We start from the raw sequence: 20,573 nt of genomic DNA, 5'->3' as shown, positions 1-20,573 counted from the left end.
TGTGTGTGTGTGTGTGTGTGTGTGTGTGTGTGTGTGTGTGTGTGTGTTTATGTGTGGGCAGGCCAGGGGAGGTCCTGATACAGACAGTTCAGGCCAGTAATAGTAATTCTGCTTGTCTGGACTCTATTTTAGTGGGTTTGCTGGGTTTGCTGAAGTGGCGTATGAAGCCACAACTGCTACAGGAGAATTTAGAAAAATTGAAGATTGTCGATGGAGAAGAAGTAGTAAAGGTCAGTGGGGCTTCATTTTGCCTGTATTCATCCACCAGTGACAGAGCTTTGAATCATGGGTGGCTTCAGGGGAGAGATGAAGTGCTGAGGGAGATAGGACAACTTTGCTTCTGACAATGGGATACAGTGTCCGAAGTCGGCATTAGAAGCCTTTATTGGCAAATCTGGGGGATGATATGGTTCAGTGATGCTGAATCTTGAACAGGAGGAAAGTATGGTTGTGCTCAGTCTCTGAAAATAGATCAACTTTGGTGTAGATCCCAGTTCAACTGCTTGCCAACTTTATGTGATAGTATTATCAATATGACATATTTTCCAGGGTTGTGAGCATTCAAGATGATACATATTTAAAAATTACTCCACAAGTCTCTTACACATAATGCACAATAATTGAACTAACGCTTATGAAAATGTACAAAGTTCAACAAATAGTAACTATTATTTATTTTTGTTGTTGTAAGTTGCTATGGTAGTATGATCTCTTAGTATTATCTACATGTTGCTGTTAGAAATAAAAAGTATTCTTGGTTTCTGCTGCTTCGAGAATGTTATGTATTAAACATGAGAAAAGGAAAGACATCAGCGCTCACATTTTAGGTGAAACAAGCAGAAAACGATGTAAATGTCAGATGTATTGTTGTGTCCACATGGTGGTGGAGAATATAGTGTCTGAAGCGCAAATCTAATGAAAGCAACTGTCTCTCCAGCACTATGAATTGGGACAAGTGTTTCCCAGAGGTCCTGGTGATCTTGTTTCCATTGGGAATCTGGTACAACTAGAAACTCTGAGATTGAACGTCTTTATGTGGTAGCTCTGTGTTTCGACTATAGGAAATATTGACCCATCTCTTAGGAGGGAGGGGTATCAAATTTTAGTTAATTGCCCATACATGGAGAAGCAATGGTCAGATTTCCAGATCAATGCTTTAACTGTGCACTGTTGACCCACCTACCTGGTTCAACAATGGCAGGGAAATTCCCCAGACATCCTTTAATAAGGCCTGTCACCTTTGTCAGCCTGGAAAAGTCATCTGAAACGGCATTCTGTTGTCTCCCTTTTGCATTCTTTTTTTCTTGTTTTTAGAAAAAAAATATTATTGATGTATACTCTACATATGGTAACATATGTACGGAGCACGTATCTTAAGAGTACAGTTCAGTGTATTGTTACACATGTACACAACTGTGTACCCACCACCTAGGTCAAGGTACAGAACATTTTTAGCATTGCAGTAGGTTCCCTCTTACCCCTTCTCCATCAGTAACCTATTCGGGAGTAACCACTAAGCTGACTACCATCATTATAGATGGGGTTTTTGCCTGTTCTTGAATTTCATAAAAAGAGAGTGATAATGAATAGACATTCCTGTGTCTGACTTCTCTTACCCTGCACAATGCTCACAAGAGTTATATTCGCCATTCCACGTTGAAGTAGTTTGCTCTTTTTTTTATTGCTGTGGAGTGTTCTATAATGTGAAAATGCCACCCTATAATTATCTACTCTGCTGAAGATGGACAACTGGGTTGCTCCAAGTTCTGGCTCTTGTGAGTAAAGTACCTGGCCCTCCTGAACCAGGATGTGTGCCCTCACCCTCTTGGGTAAACACTGATGAGTGGGACTGCTGGGTCACCTACACTCTTTCTTACAAGACCTTCATTATTTTGCCCAGTTTCTCCAGGATACTCTGGATGCCCTCTTCAACATCATGATGGAACATTCTCAAAGTAATGAGTATGACATCCTCGTCTTTGATGCTTTGGTAAGAGAGAGGGGGCCAGTGTTTAGTGACATTAGGCATTAACGTGTGTCTCACTGTGAGAACGCAGAGAACTTATAGCCCACATGGCCCTTTTCATGAATTTTTTGGAGGCATTGTAACATTTGGCAACCAGACCAATGAACGAGTTGCTGTTTCCCTTCCTTTGCTTTGAGTTCATTTGAAAGCATGGGCAGGGTGATTAAAAGGGGAGTGTTTAAGTGCTGATGGTGGATTGGCCCTGGTTGAAGGTACATGAAGCTGGATACCGTGAATAGTCGCTTTGGCTTTCCATGAATACGGGGAGTGAGTCCTTGGCCAGGTTGTAAAGCACCCAAAATGTTTCCTAACTCTTTTTTTTTACCTTCTTCCTGCTCAGTCTCCAGCACAGCAGTTGTTACACTCCTCCTGCCCACCCCGGAACATTTTAGAGTGGCTGGTACACCAGGCAGATCTGTCTCCTTTCCACCTTTCGAAATGGTCTGTTCTTCCTCTTGTGGTCCCAACTCACATCTTCTCAGTGTCACGTCAAAATAAACATAAAAAAAAATCTGCATTAAGGTATCAGTGACCAATAAAGTATGAATGTGTCAACCCTTTGTGTCAGTGACATTTACATTTTTAAAGAGCTTACTTGGAGACAACTGTGACTTAATCCAGTGCTTCCCAAGAGGGCCTCCTAGAAAGCTGTGTCTAAGGAAAAATGCTTCCTGACAAAAAGATCCTTTGATCTTTGAACTTAGGGAAGTGTTGAGCATTGCGTGACTCTCCTGGAGATTTACAATGCACAGAGGCATGTGGAAGACTCTGATAAGGCCTGCAATAAAGAAGGCAGTCTAAGGTTTTGATAACTTGAGATTTCTCAAGCTTATCTGACCGTGAAACCCTGTAGCATACTTCGTGAAATACTTTTGAGGAGAGGTACTACCTTAATGAAAAGGACTGAAGCTATATTAGTGACCTAATTCCTGGGCAAAAGAATTTGATAGGGTTTCAGTTATGCCATGTGAATACAGCTTCCTGTCCTGGGTCTGCCCACAAAACCCACTGATTCCTTGCTTCTTCCTCAAGATCTACATAATAGGACTCATTGCTGACCGGAAATTCCAGCATTTCAACACCGTTCTGGAGGCTTACATTCAACAGCATTTCAGTGCTACCCTAGCTTACAAGTAAGTAACTGTGTACTTCCTGCTTGCCCTGCCAGGATGCCTAGGTCACAAAAATTTGAGTAGTTTCTTTTTGTCACCAGCCTGTGTGAGTTCTGCCTTTTTTGACAAAACCCAATCTGGCTGTGTCATTTGTATTAAATAAAAATATGCAAACTCATAGGTTGGTACGAATATTTTATGGTGGCAGAAGTACGTGGAAGTGTTTGCTCATTCGTTCATTCATTTAGTCAGTCAGTCAGCTATCATTTATTGAACAGCTACTTGTGATACACACTGGGATTCAAAGGCTAGAGAGAAGGAAGTGCATATGACAAGTAGCTCAGTACAGCTTGTGTATAGAGAACTGAGGGTTAGAGATCAGAGACGATGCTGGAAAAGTTGGTGGAGGCCTGTTTGTGAAGGGACCTGGAAAAGCAGGCCAAGTAGTTCGAAGTCCGCCCTGCTGGTAATAAAGAAACATGGTAAGTTTCCAGGCAACGGAGTTCCATGATATTACAGGAACATTTTCTGTGGGAAGAAAAAGCTGAAAAGAACATTATCACCACCACCATCCCCCCTCACATCCTCACTGTGACTAGTTTTCCCAGAGTCAAAAGATTTTTTTCTCACTACTTTTTCCTTTGCTGGCTGTTTATGGACAGGAAATACTCACTCCCTGTATTAAACATATATTTTTAGGCAGAGTTATTTTTATGGTATAAATGACTATGTGAGCTTGGCTATACCATCACCTCTAACCTTTGATTGAATGCCTTATAATTTAGTAAACAAACTAATTACCATGCTGTGGGCTGAAAAGAGATGTATTTTGAAAATGTAATCCCTTATTCAGGAAATTGATGATGGTGCTGAAGACTTACTTGGATACCTCCAGCAGAGGAGAGCAATGTGAGCCAATTTTAAGAACGCTGAAAGCTTTGGAATATGTTTTCAAGTTCATTGTTCGGTCAAGGACATTATTTTCACAGTGAGTACTAGTTACGTAAGTGATTGATTAGCTCTGCAATTCCTCTGGGGTACAGCAGTATTTGTGCCATTGGAGAAACTCTTTTACAAAATTGTAACCAGCTGCTGATCAAAAACAGCTTAAAAATCCAATTTAGAGAGTTATGAATAGGTAATAATTGTTCGAAGTTCATTTGGGGAAAAAAAGAAGAAATCTTCATATGTTGAAGAGTTATGTCTCCTCCAGTGACTATGATTTGTGATTTGAGGCTCTTCTGCATTTCATCTAACATTCTTCATTTGATTTGAGATATGGTGAAAACCTTCCAGGAATCTATATTCCATGGGGACAGGGAAGCAGATCTCAGAGAATTTGACATTTATTTGGTTCTAGGAGGATGCACATGACAGATGAGCGGGTATTTGCAGCTGATCCGCCTGTCCGTGAAATCCTGGTGGCCAAAAAGTGAGCTGACATGTTAGAGCACCTAAGAGATTTGATATTCGATGGTCAGCATCACAGAGGTTAGCTACCCGTTTAAAAGGCTTTAGAGGTGGAGTCATTCCAATGCAACCTGCAAAATAACAATTTATGTGTCTCCTGGCTACAAGACAGAGTTAGGCAGGGAATTGGTTGTGTCTGTGACCAGGTTGGTTGTGTGTGATGGGAAGTAAGAAGAAGCATACAGGAAATGTATTGTCTGGATTCTTATCGGTGCAAAGGAAGAGCATGCAACCCAAGCTGACTCGGGGAAATAGGACTTTATTTTATTTCGCATTATTGAAAAATCTTGGGGGTACTTGGCCTTCGGTACGGCTGGGTCCAGATGCTTAGTGTCGTTCGGATGGTCTCTGTCTCTCTAGATCTTGGCTCTGCTTTCCTTTTGTTGGCTGCCTTCTGAGGCAAGTTTTCCAATGGGGAAGCCACTGGGAAACTCAGACTCATATTCTACTAGCTTAAGCAACGCTAGGTTCCCTGTTGTTCGACCAAAATCCTATGCCAAGAACTATCTTGAGTCATGTACTAAGGTCTTAAACACTGTGACCAGGAGAATGAATATGCAGGTTGTGTACTTATGGTCCCATGTTCACCTCTGGAGCCATGGGTCAGGTCAGCAACTTATGGTATGAACTTGTTTACTTGAAGGGATGGATTCTCAAAAAAAAAAAAAAGTAGAAGTCTGTAAATCATCATTCTGATCGAGACATTGGATGAGTTATGAAAGCTTCATACTCAAAGGCAGCTGAAATGGGTAATTATTTGAGATTCTCCTTTGTAGGAGAATTCTTTGATATTTCAGTTGATGAATAGAAAGAGATGAGTGTCTTGAACCATGTCACAAAACATATGTCACTTAGGCTATTCTAAAAGTGAAATATCTGTTTCGATTCCTCTCTTTTGTCACATAGTCAAGGCAGAGACTGTGTATTGAAGTCTTAGGGGTATTCTTGAACTTGAAAGAATATTTGAATTATTTGAAAACCAGTAAGAGACAATTATGGGTCTTCCTAAGAGTTGAACTCTTGGAGAGGTTCAAGGATTCAAACGTTGTAATTCCAGATTAGGCAATGATATCTTATCCCATCTCCAAGCGAGAACTTCAGATCTACAAGAACATATCTTTCCATGTATCATATCTTATGCCTCAGTTTGTCCTTTTAATTTATTTCTCTTCCCTCCCTCCCCCCATTCCTTATTTCTTTCCTTCCTCCCTCTCTCCCTCCCTCTCTTCCTTTCCTTCCTTCCTTCCTTCTTCCTTGTCTTACCTCTCTTAGTCTTCATCTCTTTCCTCCACTGGAACAAAGAGCATTTGTACATCTGCTTTCTTCTTTTCTACCTGAGGGCATGTCATCTTGCAGTGCCCCCAGCTCTTCATTCAGTATAAATTCAGTGCTGCTGGAACTCTAAGTGAGTTTTGGCTTCTTAAGGAGTGGGATAATCTGTTATTCTCTTATGTACTCCCAGCATAGCATATACAGAACATCACTGACACTCAAGAACGCTTGTTGGATGAAGTGCATTCTGGGGGCTAGGAGAAGCCATTTGGTCAGAGGAGATGTCTCGAAGGTAATCCAGACATAATCTTGAATCCTTTGTCATGATCAGAAATATAGGCTGACCTGCAAGGAGTGTCTAGGACCTCATGCTGAGGGAAGGTAGTAGGTCTTGTTCATTCTAGAATCTTTCACAATGGGTTCTCTTCAGTGGAGCCTCAGGGACATTGGGAAGTGATGGTAGTATCTCCCCAAACTAGAAGGGAATTTTACTTGGGAATGGAAGATAGGCGTTTCAGTGCTTTGAGATTTCTAAGCCAGCTGGTGGGAAATTGTAATATAGTTATTGCTTTGGGAGCTTACTGTGTCTGGTATTGTGTTTCCGTTTCCTGTTATTCCTTTGTCTTTCCTGGTGTGCATAGTTACAGCTGATCCAGCTCCCGTTAATTGTTCCCTGCCATTTTTTCTTTGGGCGTGCTGCACATGAGCGTTTACAAGGGCTAGGGATTTTCCTGTATCAATATGCAAGATACACTTGGGTAAGAGAGGAAGAAAACTTGTTGAGAAGGATTGGAACTTTTTTTTTTAACATCTTTATTAGAGTATGATTGCTTTACAGTGGTGTGCTAGTTTCTGCTGTATAACCAAGTGAATCAGCTATACGTATACATGTATCCCCATATCCCCTCCCTCTTGCGTCTCCATCCCACCCTCCCTATCCTACCCCTCTAGGTGGTCACAGAGCACCGAGCTGATCTCCCTGTGCTATGCGGCTGCTTCCCACTAGCTATCTGTTTTACATTTGGTAGTGTATATATGTCCATGCCACTGTCTCACTTCGTCCCAGCTTACCCTTCCCCATCCCTGTGTCCTCAAGTCCATTCTCTACGTCTGCATCTTAATTCTTGTTCTGCCCCTAGGTTCTTCAGAACCATTTTTTTTCTTTAGATTCCATATATATGTGTTAGCATACGGTATTTGTTTTCCTCTTTCTGACTTACTTCACTATGTATGACATCCACCTAGGTCCATCCACCTCACTACAAATAACTCAGTTTTGTTTCTTTTTATGGCTGAGTAATATTCCATTGTATATCTGTGCCACATCTTCTTTATCCATTCATCTGTTGATGGACACTTAGGTTGCTTCCACGTCCTGGCTACTGTAAATAGGGCTGCAGTGAACGTTGTGGTACATGACTCTTTTTGAATTATGTCTTCTCAGGGTTTATGCCCAGTAGTGGGATTGCTGGGTCATATGGTAGTTCTATTTTTAGTGTTTTAAGGAACCTCCATACTGCTCTCCATAGTGGCTGTATCAATTTACATTCCCACCAACAGTACAAGAGGGTTCCCTTTTCTCCACACCCTCTCCAGCATTTATTGTTTCTAGATTTTTCTGATGAAACCTATTCTCACTGGTGTGAGGTGATACCTCATTGTAGTTTTGATTTGCATTTCTCTAATGATTAGTGATGGTGAACATCCTTTCATGTGTTTGTTGGCAATCTGTATATCTTCTTTGGAGAAATGTCTATTTAGGTCTTCTGCCCGTTTTTGGATTGGGTTGTTTGATTTTTTGATATTGAGCTGCATGAGCTGCTTGTAAATTTTGGAGATTAATCTTTTGTCAGTTGCCTCATTTACAGATATTTTCTCCCATTCTGAGAGTTGTCTTTTCGTCTTGTTTATGGTTTCCTTTGCTGTGCAAAAGCTTTTAAGTTTCATTAGGTCCCATTTGTTTAGTTTTGTTTTTATTTCCGTTTCTCTAGGAGGTGGGTCAAAAAGGATCTTGCTGTGATTTATGTCATAGAGTGTTCTGCCTATGTTTTCCTCTAAGAGTTTGATAGTGTCTGGCCTTACATTTAGGTCTTTAATCCATTTTGAGTTTATTTTTGTGTATGGTGTTAGGGAGTGTTCTAATTTCATTCTTTTCCATGTAGCTGTCCAGTTTTCCCAGCACCACTTATTGAAGAGGCTGTCTTTTCTCCACGGTATACTTTTGCCTCCTTTATCGAAGATAAGGTGACCATATGTGCGTGGGTTTATCTCTGGGCTTTCTATCCTGTTCCATTGATCTATATTTCTGTTTTTGTGCCAGTACCATGCTGTCTTGGTTACTGTATCTTTGTAGTATAGTTTGAAGCCAGGGAGCCTGATTCTTCCAGCTCTGTTTTTCTTCTTCAAGATTGCTTTGGCTATTCAGGGTCTTTTGTGTTTCCATACAAATTGTGAAATTTTTTGTTCTAGTTCTGTGAAAAATGCCATTGGTTGTTGTTGTTTTTTTTTTGTGGTACGCGGGCCTCTCACTGTTGTGGCCTCTCACGTTGCGGAGCACAGGCTCCGGACGCGCAGGCTCAGTGGCCATGGCTCACAGGCCTAGCCGCTCTGCGGCATGTGGGATCTTCCCGGACCGGGGCACGAAGCCATGTCCCCTGCATCGGCAGGTGGACTCTCAACCACTGCGCCACCAGGGAAGCCCCATTGGTTGTTTGATAGCGATTGCATTGAATCTGTAGATTGCTTTGGGTAGTATAGTCATTTTCACAATGTTGATTCTTCCAATCCAAGAACATGGTATATCTCTCCATCTGTTTGTATCATCTTTAATTTCTTTCATCAGGGTCTTATAATTTTCTGCATACAGGTCTTTTGTCTCCTTAGGTCAGTTTATTCCTAGGTATTTTATTCGTTTTGTTACAGTGGTAAATGGGAGTGTTTCCTTAATTTCTCTTTCAGATTTTTCGTCATTAGTGTGTAGAAATTCAAGAGATTTCTGTGCATTTATTTTGTACGGGATTGGAATTTTTGTAAGAATCATTCATTTTGTCACACAGCCAAAGAAAATGATTTTCCTGTCCCCTCTTCTTATGTCAGTAGCTCCTGAGTCAAAGTCTGTACAGGTGTCTCTGGGCACATACCTGTGCCATAGTTGCAATAGAAGCTGGCAGAGCAGGTTTGAGCTTCTGTCATAGGGAGGCAGGCTTCAAAATATGGGGAATTCTAAATTGTAGGAAGTGAGTCCAAAAGATGCTGAGTGGCTATAAATATGACCAGTATCCACTGGGCTTTTCTAGATTAACTGAGGACCTGGGAGGTATAGAGCATAGTGAGGAACATTCAGAAGGAGCCGAAGTGATTATGTTCTAGGCATTGAGTTTCTTTATAAACCCCCTTACAGTGCCTTTTATCCTGAACCTCAGACAACCAGCTGAGCTGATCCCCAAGGTTTCTGAGCCCGTGGAATTACTCAGAGTCTGTGGTAGTCCATGCTTCCCTGGTCCACGTGGTGGACACTCCAGGAAGAGCTGCCCTTCCTGCTGGCCAGGCACATAGTAATGAGACTGCAGAGCTTCTGTAAGGATGACTTCCCGAATGAGAGAAGATCCAGAGCTCTGTTCTGCAATAAGAGCGTTTGCTCCTGCTCGTCTGTGTTCCTTGTAAATCTTGGTGCTGCCGTAGGCTCGAGTATAGGGGATAGTGTGGGGCATGGTTATGTTCACACTGTACTGGGCAGTGCTGGCTCAGTGACGGTCAGTGCTCACACTGGACACTTCCTGTCCCTGTCAGCACCTGGCTTGATGAGTGACCTAACCTCTCTGAGCCTCAGTTTCCCCACCCATGAATGAGGATAAACCAGCTTTTAGTGTTTTGTTGATGAAATGAGATTACATGTACAGAGCTTCCATGTAGTGTCTGATATTTATTCCGTGAGCAAAATAAATCTGTTAGCTGTTATCATGTTTTCACCTAGGAGAGACAGAAAGGGTACTTGTTTCAAAAACTCAGATTAGAAAGAGAAAGTGTTAGTGTCTTGATTCCTGCTCACAACCTGGCTTACTGTTCATGCTATACAAAACGTTTCTTGCTCTCTATTTTTTAGGAGGATGGGAACCTTTACCAGGTGTCTGTGCATTTAGAAGACCTCAATGTAGGGAATTTTTATGGCTCCGTGAATTCACGTGGGTCTGCTGCTGGCCCACTGCACGGGCCCTGCTTTTGTCTGTGGCTCCCACTTCCCCTGTGTGTGTGTGGTCAGGCCCCTGTGGCCAAGCAGCTGTGTACCCAGCTCTCCCTCTGTTCCCTGCTTGCTCTGCCTGTCTTTTCTTTGGCCTCATGCCTTCTGCTCTTGTTACAGACCTGCTTAGTTCTTGCTTCCCCCTCCTTCTCCATGTTATCCCTCTCCTGGGGCTGCTCTGCCATCACACGCTTCTCCTTCGCCACACTCATCCGCATCTTTTGCTTGCGAGTCAGTCAGCTCAGGGGGTAAAGGCACTGTCTCTGGAGCTAGGCTACTTGGGTTTGAATTCTGCCTTTGCATCCTATCACTACCAGGTATGAAGGTTTATGACCTTGGGCAGATTAAATAATCTGCCCAAAGCTCAGTTTCCTTGTGTGTAAAACAGGCAAGTACGGAACAACCCTTGCAGGGCGGTTGTGCAGACTCACTGAGCTAATGGACATCAGGCATGTGGCACAGTGCCTGTCACATAGCGAGTGCCCACGGTTATGATGTCCTGCTAAGTGCATTTCCCTCATTATCTCCATCAGCCTTCACATAAATGCGGTGGAGACCCTCGTCTCCTGACTTCACCTCCTCCTACTCCTCTCTCACTGTGTGCCAGCCTCACAGGCCTCCTTGCTGTGGCTCAGGTTCCCAGGGCAGGGCCTTTGCACCCTTTCCCAGACAACTGCTTGCTCACCCACTCGCCTCTTTTAGAGCTTTATTCAAACTTCTCCTCATTCCCTTACATACAGGGGCAAACCCTGCCCCTGGCACTTCTTCTTTTGGTTTGTTATTTTGTTATTATATATCATGCTTTTAATACAGACTTAAAACAATCTGGAACAATATAAACTGTACAGATTTGATCAATCTTTTTGTTTTGTTTTTAAACTCAATCTCTAAACACACCAGTGTTCCATTCCAAAATATTGCACAACATTCTGAATACAAAATGCTTGATTGTATTTCTCTTTCACTAAAGAAAACAAATTCATGACCCTGCTCCCCCCGAGCTCCTCTCCATGTTGCCTCAGTGCCCCCATTCCCACCTGCAGGGGTCAAACTAGAGAATCTACAGCTCACTGCATTGAGAAAAAGACATCGTTCTGGACTAAAAGTTTACATTCTTTACAAGACGATCCACCTTTTGATTTGTTCCTGGGAAAGAGGGGTAGACAGAGGTTGGGGAAAGGGGAGAAGTAGATTTTATTCTCCTCTTCTTTTATTTTAAAGTTTGTTTTTCCTGAAAAAATATCTTTCCTCTTAAGAAAAAATCTTGAGAAGAAAAGAATTATGTTTTTTACGTTAGAAATTACATTTTACAAATGTAGCCAATTATTCAATACAAATGGACACCAAAAAAATGTAAAAAGTTAAAAAAAAAAGTTTTCATACGAAACCAGGTAAATTGGTGCAGATTTTTGTTTTGTTTTCTTAAAAATAAAATAAAATGGAAGCAAAAATACCTAGATTTGAGACAGACAGACTGAAGTGGGCCCAAGAGCCCAGCACAGGAGTCATGCTCCTGATCACACATTTGTCTTCCTGTTTCAAAAGACCCTAAGGGGCTGGTCTCCCCCTCCCTGTATGTGGTGAGGAACAAGCCGACCAGGGTGTGGTGGGTGCCTGTGTGCGTGAGTGGGGGAGGAGGGGCTGGAAGGGGGCATAAGACAGCATCCAGCCTTTCCCAGAGAGCAGCCTGGGCCTGTCACCTGGCCCCTGGCCCTTCTGATTGCCCTCCCGTTCACTCTGCTTTCTGTCATTCTTCCTCCCCATGTTAACATACAATAATAAGTTATGACATTTTAGCGCTCTTCCTGCTAGAATGTCAGGTCCACGAGCACAGGAGTCTTTGACTGTTTCGTGCTGCATTCCAAGCGCTGAGGACAGCACCCAGCACACAGTAGGCACTCCTTCAGTAAGCAGTGGGACAGCATTTCTATCCCCCTTTCACAAATGAGGAGGCTGAGGCTTCAATTCAAGCTCAAAGGTCACACAGCTAAGACTCAGTAGAGCAAGCTTCGCATTCTACCTCACCTGATCAAGCAGATTTGAGAACTGGCACTTTTTCCAGGCTGTGCAGGTGGGAAGCCTGGCTGGCTGAGAGGAGGGGCTGTCCTGAGAGGAAGCAACTCCAGCTGGAAGGGTCAACTTGCTGGGCGCTGCTGGGGCTGCTGAGAGGCGCGAGGCTGTGTGGGTTTAGGTGCTGCCATCCATCCCTAAGCACAGTAGGACTTCAGTGAAGAGCATGATGACTTGGAGCAGGAGTTGCCAGGAAGGGCATCCTCGCCAGCATGGTGAGGCTGTCCTGGCAGCAGTGACTTTGTCCTCATATCCTCCCAAGAAATGAACAAAGAAAAGCTGACATGGGGCCAGTCCAGGTGAGCTCACACCCCTTGGAAACAAGTCACTGGTCAGGGAAAGAGGAAGGCACTCAGTATCCTAATGGAAGCAGCAGCATCTCCAGGAGTCCTTCTGCTCCCCAGCCCTCACCTGGGACCTGGGCAGGCTGACCATGGCATGCACAGTGTCATTTGCCTGCACTGGGACTGCCACTCCATTAACACAGGCTCAAAGGACCACGGTTCTCACCTCCAGCAGACAGCCCCAATCTGGCTCTGGTCACCCAGGGCCAGACATCATTGCCCTTTCTCTAATTGCCTTCACATCAGATGATTTGATGCTCTCTGATGCTCGCTTTTGCCTTTTTATTTTGCGTCTGGCTTTATTCTACCCATTCCCCCCCCCCCCCCCCCCGCCCCCCCCTCATCTTTCCACCAGTTCAATTTCTTCTTATGTAAATATTATATACTAGTTTATCCTGCAGGTCATGAATATTTTAGGCAGCAAGGTTGTCTGCATAAAGCTCAGGCATGCCCAGTGTAGCCTGCAGTCACAGAGGATACATAAGCCTCCGCCTTTTTGAAAAAATATGAATTTAACTCGAAGGTACTTGCCAGTGTGATTTGTTTTCACCGTTCATGTATGAATAAATATTAAAACGTGATCATCTGTTTATGCTGAGGATGGGTTGGAATTCTGGTCATATTGCTATTTCTGTTTCTCCTGCATGTAATTTGTTTGCCATGTTAATGACATTTATTCCTGTGTAAACCTCTGTTTTAGGCTTTGAATGTAATTTCACTTTTTGATGACAGTAATGGCTCAGTAAACTGCACAATTGCACTTAATGGAATTATTTTATGATAACATTAACTTGGCATCAGATCAGGATGGAAGAGAAAACTCATCAAAGGGATATAGTCAAATAGTTACTTTTCTCTAAGTTATTATCTATTTTATGAGTTGCTACAGGGCAGAGGGGGAGGTAACAACCTGTTTCTTACAAACATATGTGAAAGCGTTTTGTAAATCATTAAGTAAGTCATCCTTATTATAACATGAAATTGTGCATATATGTGCACTTTTAAACAGTCCTCTTTCCCCTTTGCATATGGAAATATTGATAAACTATTATTGAGCACCTGTTATGTGCTAGGGACTTTGTTAAGTGCTGGGAACTCTGAAATTGATGTCAGACTTCCTCAAACAGTGGCAGTTTAGTGAGCAAGAAAGACACACATGCCAGCAGTCAAATGCCAGCATGCCTGGGATAAGCAATGATCAGTGATATGATTCAGTGGAGGCTTACAAATGGTTCCCGGGGGCAGACAGGTTTGAATGACAGACTCCACCTCGGGAGGATGAGTCATTCTTCTCGGAGGAGGTGATCTTTTAAACTAGACATTGGAAGGTATTTAAGAAGCCTGGCCATGGAAGAAAAGAGAATCGGGAATTCCAAGTAGAGGGGACAACATATGATATAGAACTTACTCTGAGGTACCATTTATAAAAGCCTCTCCTCTTTGCATGGCCCTGTATCACTTTTTGCTCTACCTCACTTAATACTCACGACAACCCTGCAAAGTACAGGTATTATTATATTCATTTTATGTTCACTTTACAGAAGGGGAAATTGAGACCCAGAGAGGTGCAGAAAGTGACTTTAGGTCACACAGTTAGATGTTGGCAGGGAGGGATCTGACATCAAAGTCTCAGCTCTTTGTGCTATCTTGTGCTTGCCCATGAATGGCACTTTTATGGAACAGTCGCTAGTGGGTGCAGCTGTGGTGGTAGAGGAGTGAGGAGGTGTTTGAAGAGGGGATTTGGAGCTAGATTGTGAAACACCTTGAATGCCAGACCAAGGAGTTTGACGTCATCCTCTATGCTGGGGGATATTGGCATAGATGCTACCCTCCATCCTCAGAGCACAGAGTGAATACCCCAGCAGAGGTACAAACTAATCTACTGGGATCAGACAAAAATATTAAAATTTCTTCATTTTGTCCTAAGATGAAGAAGCTAAACTTTATAAACATTTGACTTAGAATAGTACATGGATATAATTTATATATAAATAAGCATCTGTTGAGACTCATACTTAAGTTTTTTTTTTTTTTCCTCATAGGAGCAGTTTTGGAAACCCCTGCTTTTGGCAGTGGGGAGCCATTGAGGTTCTAAAGCAGGGGATTAACATGATTAGATTCATGTTTTAGAATGATTAGTGCAGAAGTAAGGTTAGTATGTGGTAGACAGAGGAGGGGAGGCAGGAGATCAATAACGAAGCTATTGCAGTAATCCAGGCAGGAGGACTTGAACTCAGGTAGTCACGGTGGGGCTGGAGAAGAAGGAAAGTAAGAAGATGAGGGTTTATAGATGGCAGGATTGCCCAAACTAATTGAATGTGGGAGTGGAACTGATGGAGGGGGCCAATTGGCTGATCTGACCCTGAACTTTGTGGTCCCTTTTATCAGGTATTGCTCATCAGCATGATGAGTGAGGGGAGGAGCAGGTTTTGGGGGGAAGACGATGTGTTTGGGACATGTGATGCTGGAGGTGTTTACTGGCGTAGCCAGATGGAAATGCACAGCAGGCGGTTAGATACAGATTTGGAGTTCAGGGGAGTGGAGAATGGAGATATGGTTTTGGTAGAAATTGATCTCCTTTGGTAGAAAGAGGATGTGTTTGAAGCTGTAGCACAAGGTGAGCAGTGCTATAAAACTCAGAATGGAATGCAGGAGATGCGCATGTTGGAGGGATGGATGAGGGGAGAGTCCCAGGGAAGGAGGATTGGAGATATAGGAGAGGAAGCAGGAAGGATTGGCATTACAGGACCCAGGAAACGGAGCATTTCTGAGAGGGAATGTCAGCAGTATTCACTGTTACAGTGAGGTCCTGGGAACTGAAAACTGATCAGGAACAAGATATTTCACAATTAGGAGATCTTTGGTGAATCAGCCGACCCTTTCCGAGAGTTTAGCATCTTTCCTAGTATCCAAACAGGAGGCCATCGGGGGCAGAGGGATCAGGCTTTGATGATTGATTTCCCATCATCTGCGCGTGAATTACTTACATCGTGGATTGTTCTTTGCCAGGGTATAATCCAAGACTGGCTTCCCCCCACCATCCCTCAGAAGCTGAGCCAGTTGTTTCCTATTTCTTACCAATCTCATACTCTGCTTACAGCAAAGTGTAAAATGCTGGTCTTGTTTGCTTCCATTGTACCTTTAAATGGCTTAATTTTGCAGAACAAGATGCGGGAAAAGCCAAGGAGGACACAGATATTCATTCTTTCAGGTTGAAGCAGTAGCCGATTTCCTCTCCTTGTTAACTCCTTGTTAGAAGTCTGGGGCTAGCTTGCTGGTAGAATCTTTGCCTTTGCACAAAAATAACTTTCTGTCAAATGCCTAGGCTGACAGTTCCTCAGAGAATGACTTGGGTGGGAGATCAATTTACTGAATAAATATGTAGATTTAGGATATGTGTTTGCAAATCCCCTGTAACTTAATATGGACATGCAGGATAATAAAGGGTCTAGTTTGCCAGAGGGGTGAAATTCACCAAGCTAACCTAACTGTCAGGGATGCTGAACTGAATCAGGATGACTAGATGTATTTTGTGATCCACTTCAGATGCACTTGAGGCAGGCATCACCCTGAAGTAGAATTTGTTTCCTTATTAGGAAGTATTAATAATATATTACTCAGTTGTTGGGCTTGTTTCTTATTGTGTCTTTGGGGTGGATGGAAAATTAAAAAGGACTTAGTTATGGGGCACATACGGTCACTGTCCTTCAAATCTCCAAACTAGCTCCTCTGTATCTCAGATCTACTCTCCTAATGTAGTCAGTTGCAAAGACATATGAGTTCAGTTCAATTCGTTTGTTCATTCATTCGTTCAGTAAACATTTTTGAGTCTTACTATTTGGAAGTTCTATGCTAGGATACTGCAGTGAAAAAGGCAGATGTAGCCCTGCCCTCATGCTTCCCTTATATAATACTGTGGGGGAAAAAAATAAAATAAACAAATACACCAAGTCGTTGCAAACCATGATAAATGCCTGTACGGGAATTAAGCAAGTAGTTGAGATAGGTGGTCCAGTACAGCAGTGAATAATCCCAGTAACTACCTGTATAATTGTGGGCAAGTGACCTAACCTCTGTGCCCCAGTTTCCTTGTCTAAAGTTGGGATTACTTCACAGTGTTATTGTGAGGATTCTGATGAAGTGACGTTTAATTAATTAATTTGTTTTTTATTTTTGGCTGCATTGGGTCTTTGTTGCTGCACGCGGGCTTTCTCTAGTTGCGGTGAGCGGGGGCTACTCTTCGTAGTGGTGAGCAGGCTTCTCATTGCGGTGGCTTCTCTTGTTGTGGAGCACAGGCTCTAGGTGCGCAGGCCTCAGCAGTTGTGGCACGCGGGCTCAGTAGTTGTGGCTCACGGGCTTAGGTGCTCTGCGGCATGTGGGATCTTCCCGGACCAGGCTCGAACTCGTGTTCCCTGCATTGGCAGGCGGATTCTTAACGACTGTACCACCAGGGAATTCCCTGAAGTGACGTTTAAACTGAGATGTGAGGGATGGCAATGATCCAGCCATGCAGGGATTGAAGGAAGAGTCCTTCAGGGAGGGAAAGTCTGAGCAAGTGATCTTGAATAAGAAAGAGCTTGAAAGAGTTTTTTTCAGAAAGTTATCGTGGCTGAAGTATAGAGAGCACAGGGGAGATTAGGAGGAAGATAAACTGGGTGAGATAGGCAGAGCCTACCATGCAAAGATCATTCTAAGTGTATTACAGAGTCCTCGGGAGGCATGTAGTTGAAGATGCTTTCATGTGACGTAGCATGCTGACACTTGATGGTGAAGAGGGCTTGTGTCATGTGCCACATGGGTGGATTGGGGGCGGAGGTAACTGCACAGGGAGCTGTGACTGACCAGTGGTACCTGAAATGGGCAGCTCAGTAGGAAGTGACAGATTGTTAATCCCTGAGTTAATTACACAATCCTGGATAGGAGTAAAGGACTCAAGAATACAGACAGAGTGCATGTTGTCCTACAAAGCGTTTGTGTTTTAGATTATAGTAATTCCATATTTAAAATTGAAAAGCATGTGTTTCATAACCTCCCACAAGCCTCTTTGGTTGCCTCCTGTAAGATTCAAAGACATAAACCGCCCATCTTTAATTGGGTTGGGGGACAGACACAGCCTGTGCTACCTTATTTCACTGAGCAATCCCTTTAGGTTTTTCTGTTTGTTGGTTGGTTGATTTGTTTTTTGCAGTATCTCATCTCTGCTAAGCATTATTGTTTTACGGTCATAACGTTTATTACTTTTTTTTTTTTTGCGGTACGCGGGCCTCTCACTGTTGTGGCCTCTCCTGTTGCAGAGCACATGCTCCGGACGCGCAGGCTTAGCGGCCATGGCTCATGGGCCCAGCCGCTCTGTGGCATGTGGGATCTTCCCGGACCGGGGCACGAACCCGTGTGCCCTGCATCGGCAGGCGGACTCTCAACCACTGCGCCACCAGGGAAGCCCCCCGTTTATTACTTTTTAATGCCATATATGTTTTAGCGACCATGAATTGTTGGCTGCAGTTTTGGACAAGTTTTTTAAAATATATAGTCACTTCTCAGTGATCTGTTAATGTATGGGTCTAAAGACCCATATTACCTGAAGTAGCAGATAGTGTCAACTTCACTTGATTTGATCATCAGAGTGCACTATGCAGATGTGTGTATCTGTGTACAGGTGAACTTTTCCACAGAAGAATGTTTTTCCAAATCAGTTTGCTGGGATAAATAATATCGTTAATTATTATTTCCTGATTTCCTATCGGATGGGCATTCTGGAGGGAGGGCAGGCCTACTCGTCTTGGGTACCATAGGGGTGATAAAAATGAAGAGCTTGTCTATGATCAAACATATTTTGTGAACAAGCCACAGATGATAACATTATTATGTCAACAGTTAAGAATATCCCAGATAGCACGAGCCACAGCATTTTACATTGCTAACCTCTCCGCTTCCTCAAAACACTTTCTCCCCTTGGCCTCTGTAGCACAGAACTCTTTTAGTATTCCTCATACTTCTCACACCCTTTGGAGGTCCTAAATGCTCAGTTTAAACCAATCCTCCTTTCACTCAACTCCCTCCACCTAGGTGACCAAATTCAAACCCATCTCTTCAGTTACTGCTTCTATGCAGATAACCCAGAAATCCAGCTTGACCTCTTCAACAAGTTCCAAATCTGTGTGTCCAGTTTACTTGATACCTTTCGTATCTCCGAGGCAATTCAAAGTTAGCATAACCAGAACCAAACTCATGATGTCCCCTCATCTCACTGACGTACAACCCAGCATGTTGCATGGGGCAGACAAATAGGATTTTTTGACACCTCATTTTTTGTGTTTTTCCCACGTAATCCACAGTCAAGTCCCCTCTTAAATGTCTCTCAAATTCATCCACATCTTTCCATCTTCACTACCAACTTCCTGTTCACAGTTCTCATCACCTCACACCTGGATCACTGTGTTAGCTTTCTCCAGTGGTCTTGCTGCTTCCATCCTTGTCTTCTTAGAATCTGTTTTGCTATGGAGTCTCACGAATTTCCTAAGTAGACAATTATAACACCTGTAAATATGGAAAGCTTTGTTTCTCTCTTTCTAATTTGAATCCTTTTTCTCCCTGTCTTATTGCATTGGCTAGGATTCTAGACCAATGTTGAATAAAAATGGTGATATATATTATGTATTAGATTTAAAAAATATTTTAGATATCTTTTATCAATTTAAGGTAGTTCTTTTCTATCACTAATTTGATAATAATGTTCATCGTGAAGCAGTATTACATTTTATTGTGATCACTGGTGTTTTGAACTTATTTATATCATCTTCGATGTGCATCTTCGCCAACACTCTGATTTTCTGTTCTCTTTTTCCTTCTTTTTTTTGGATTGTCTTCAGTTTTTTCAGTCTCTTTTCGCCTTTAATAGTTTGAAAGTTACATTTTATATGCAGTTCTATTAGTGGCTACTTAGGTATTCTATCATACATATTTAACTTAATAAAATCTTAGTATCTTTACAGTCCTTCTGAAAAATAAAGGATTTTAGAAGATACTTCCACTTCCTTCTTAAATATTATACTATAATTGTGTAGTATGTCAGTTTTGCCTTTTTTGATAATTCCACAAATTAGACATTATTATTGTTTTAAGCAGTTGGTACTTGTTTATATGATTTTACCAATAAAAGTTCATCAACGGGGGCTTCCCTGGTGGCGCAGTGGTTGAGAATCTGCCTGCCAATGCAGGGGACACGGGTTCGAGCCCTGGTCTGGGAAGATCCCACATGCCGCAGAGCAACTGGGCCCGTGAGCCACAACTACTGAGCCTGCGCGTCTAGAGCCTGTGCTCCGCAACAAGAGAGGCTGCGACAGTGAGAGGCCTGTGCACCGCGATGAAGAGTAGCCCCCGCTCGCTGCAACTAGAGAAAGCCCCAGTGCAGCAACGAAGACCCAACGCAGCCAAAAATAAATAAATAAATAAATAAAATTAAAAAAAAAAAAAAGTTCATCAACACTACTATACTGTAAACTTAAAAGTGGTTAAAGTGGTAAATTTCATGTTATTTTTTTTATCACAGTGAAAAAAAAGGTATCATTTCTCCTGTCATCTTTGACCATCCATATTTGTTTTTCTTCTCCTTGAAGTAAATCGTTTATTATTAAGGGCAGGAAATTTACTGGTAGAGTTGCTAAAGTCTCTCTAATTTTATTCTGAAACTTGGAATGGGGTTTCCCTGGATATAGAGTTCTAGCTCTTTTGTTCATTGTGATCAGCTGTTAAGGTTAGCTGTCAGTCTTACTGTTGTTCCTTTATAGGCATTCTGTTTTTTTCTCCCTGGCAGCCTTTAAGATCATCTCTTTGTCTTTGGTATTCTGCATTTCTCTATGTTGTACTTAAGAATGAGTTTGTTTATATAGCTAGAAGTTAGTTTTCCTGGATCTGGAGTTTGGTATTTGCAATACCAATTCTATAAAATTTCTCATTCATCATTCTTTTTAATTTTTGCATTTTCCCCTTATATTCTATGATCTCTCTGAAATGTCAGTTAGTGTATGTTAGACCTCATATTC

At 42.5% G+C, this 20,573-nt stretch overlaps 1 protein-coding gene across 2 annotated transcripts in view; it reads left to right on the top strand.

The window, feature by feature from the left end:
- The window catches only part of DOCK2 (dedicator of cytokinesis 2), a 407,498-nt gene that overhangs the window by 69,346 nt on the left and 317,579 nt on the right, over window positions 1–20,573 (top strand). For both annotated transcript variants that reach the window (XM_027084336.1, XM_027084335.1), the window contains exons 19-22: window positions 133–230; window positions 1,901–1,990; window positions 3,059–3,159; window positions 3,992–4,126. In XM_027084336.1, the coding sequence (XP_026940137.1) occupies window positions 133–230; window positions 1,901–1,990; window positions 3,059–3,159; window positions 3,992–4,126 (424 nt within the window). The remainder of the gene's footprint in view (window positions 1–132; window positions 231–1,900; window positions 1,991–3,058; window positions 3,160–3,991; window positions 4,127–20,573) is intronic.

Source organism: Aethalodelphis obliquidens, unplaced genomic scaffold (assembly GCF_003676395.1).
Source record: "Aethalodelphis obliquidens isolate GAN/ISIS:26980383/991018 unplaced genomic scaffold, ASM367639v1 scaffold52, whole genome shotgun sequence".
NCBI classification, from domain to species: Eukaryota; Metazoa; Chordata; class Mammalia; order Artiodactyla; family Delphinidae; genus Aethalodelphis; species Aethalodelphis obliquidens.
This window is presented reverse-complemented; position numbering and strand designations above follow the sequence as displayed.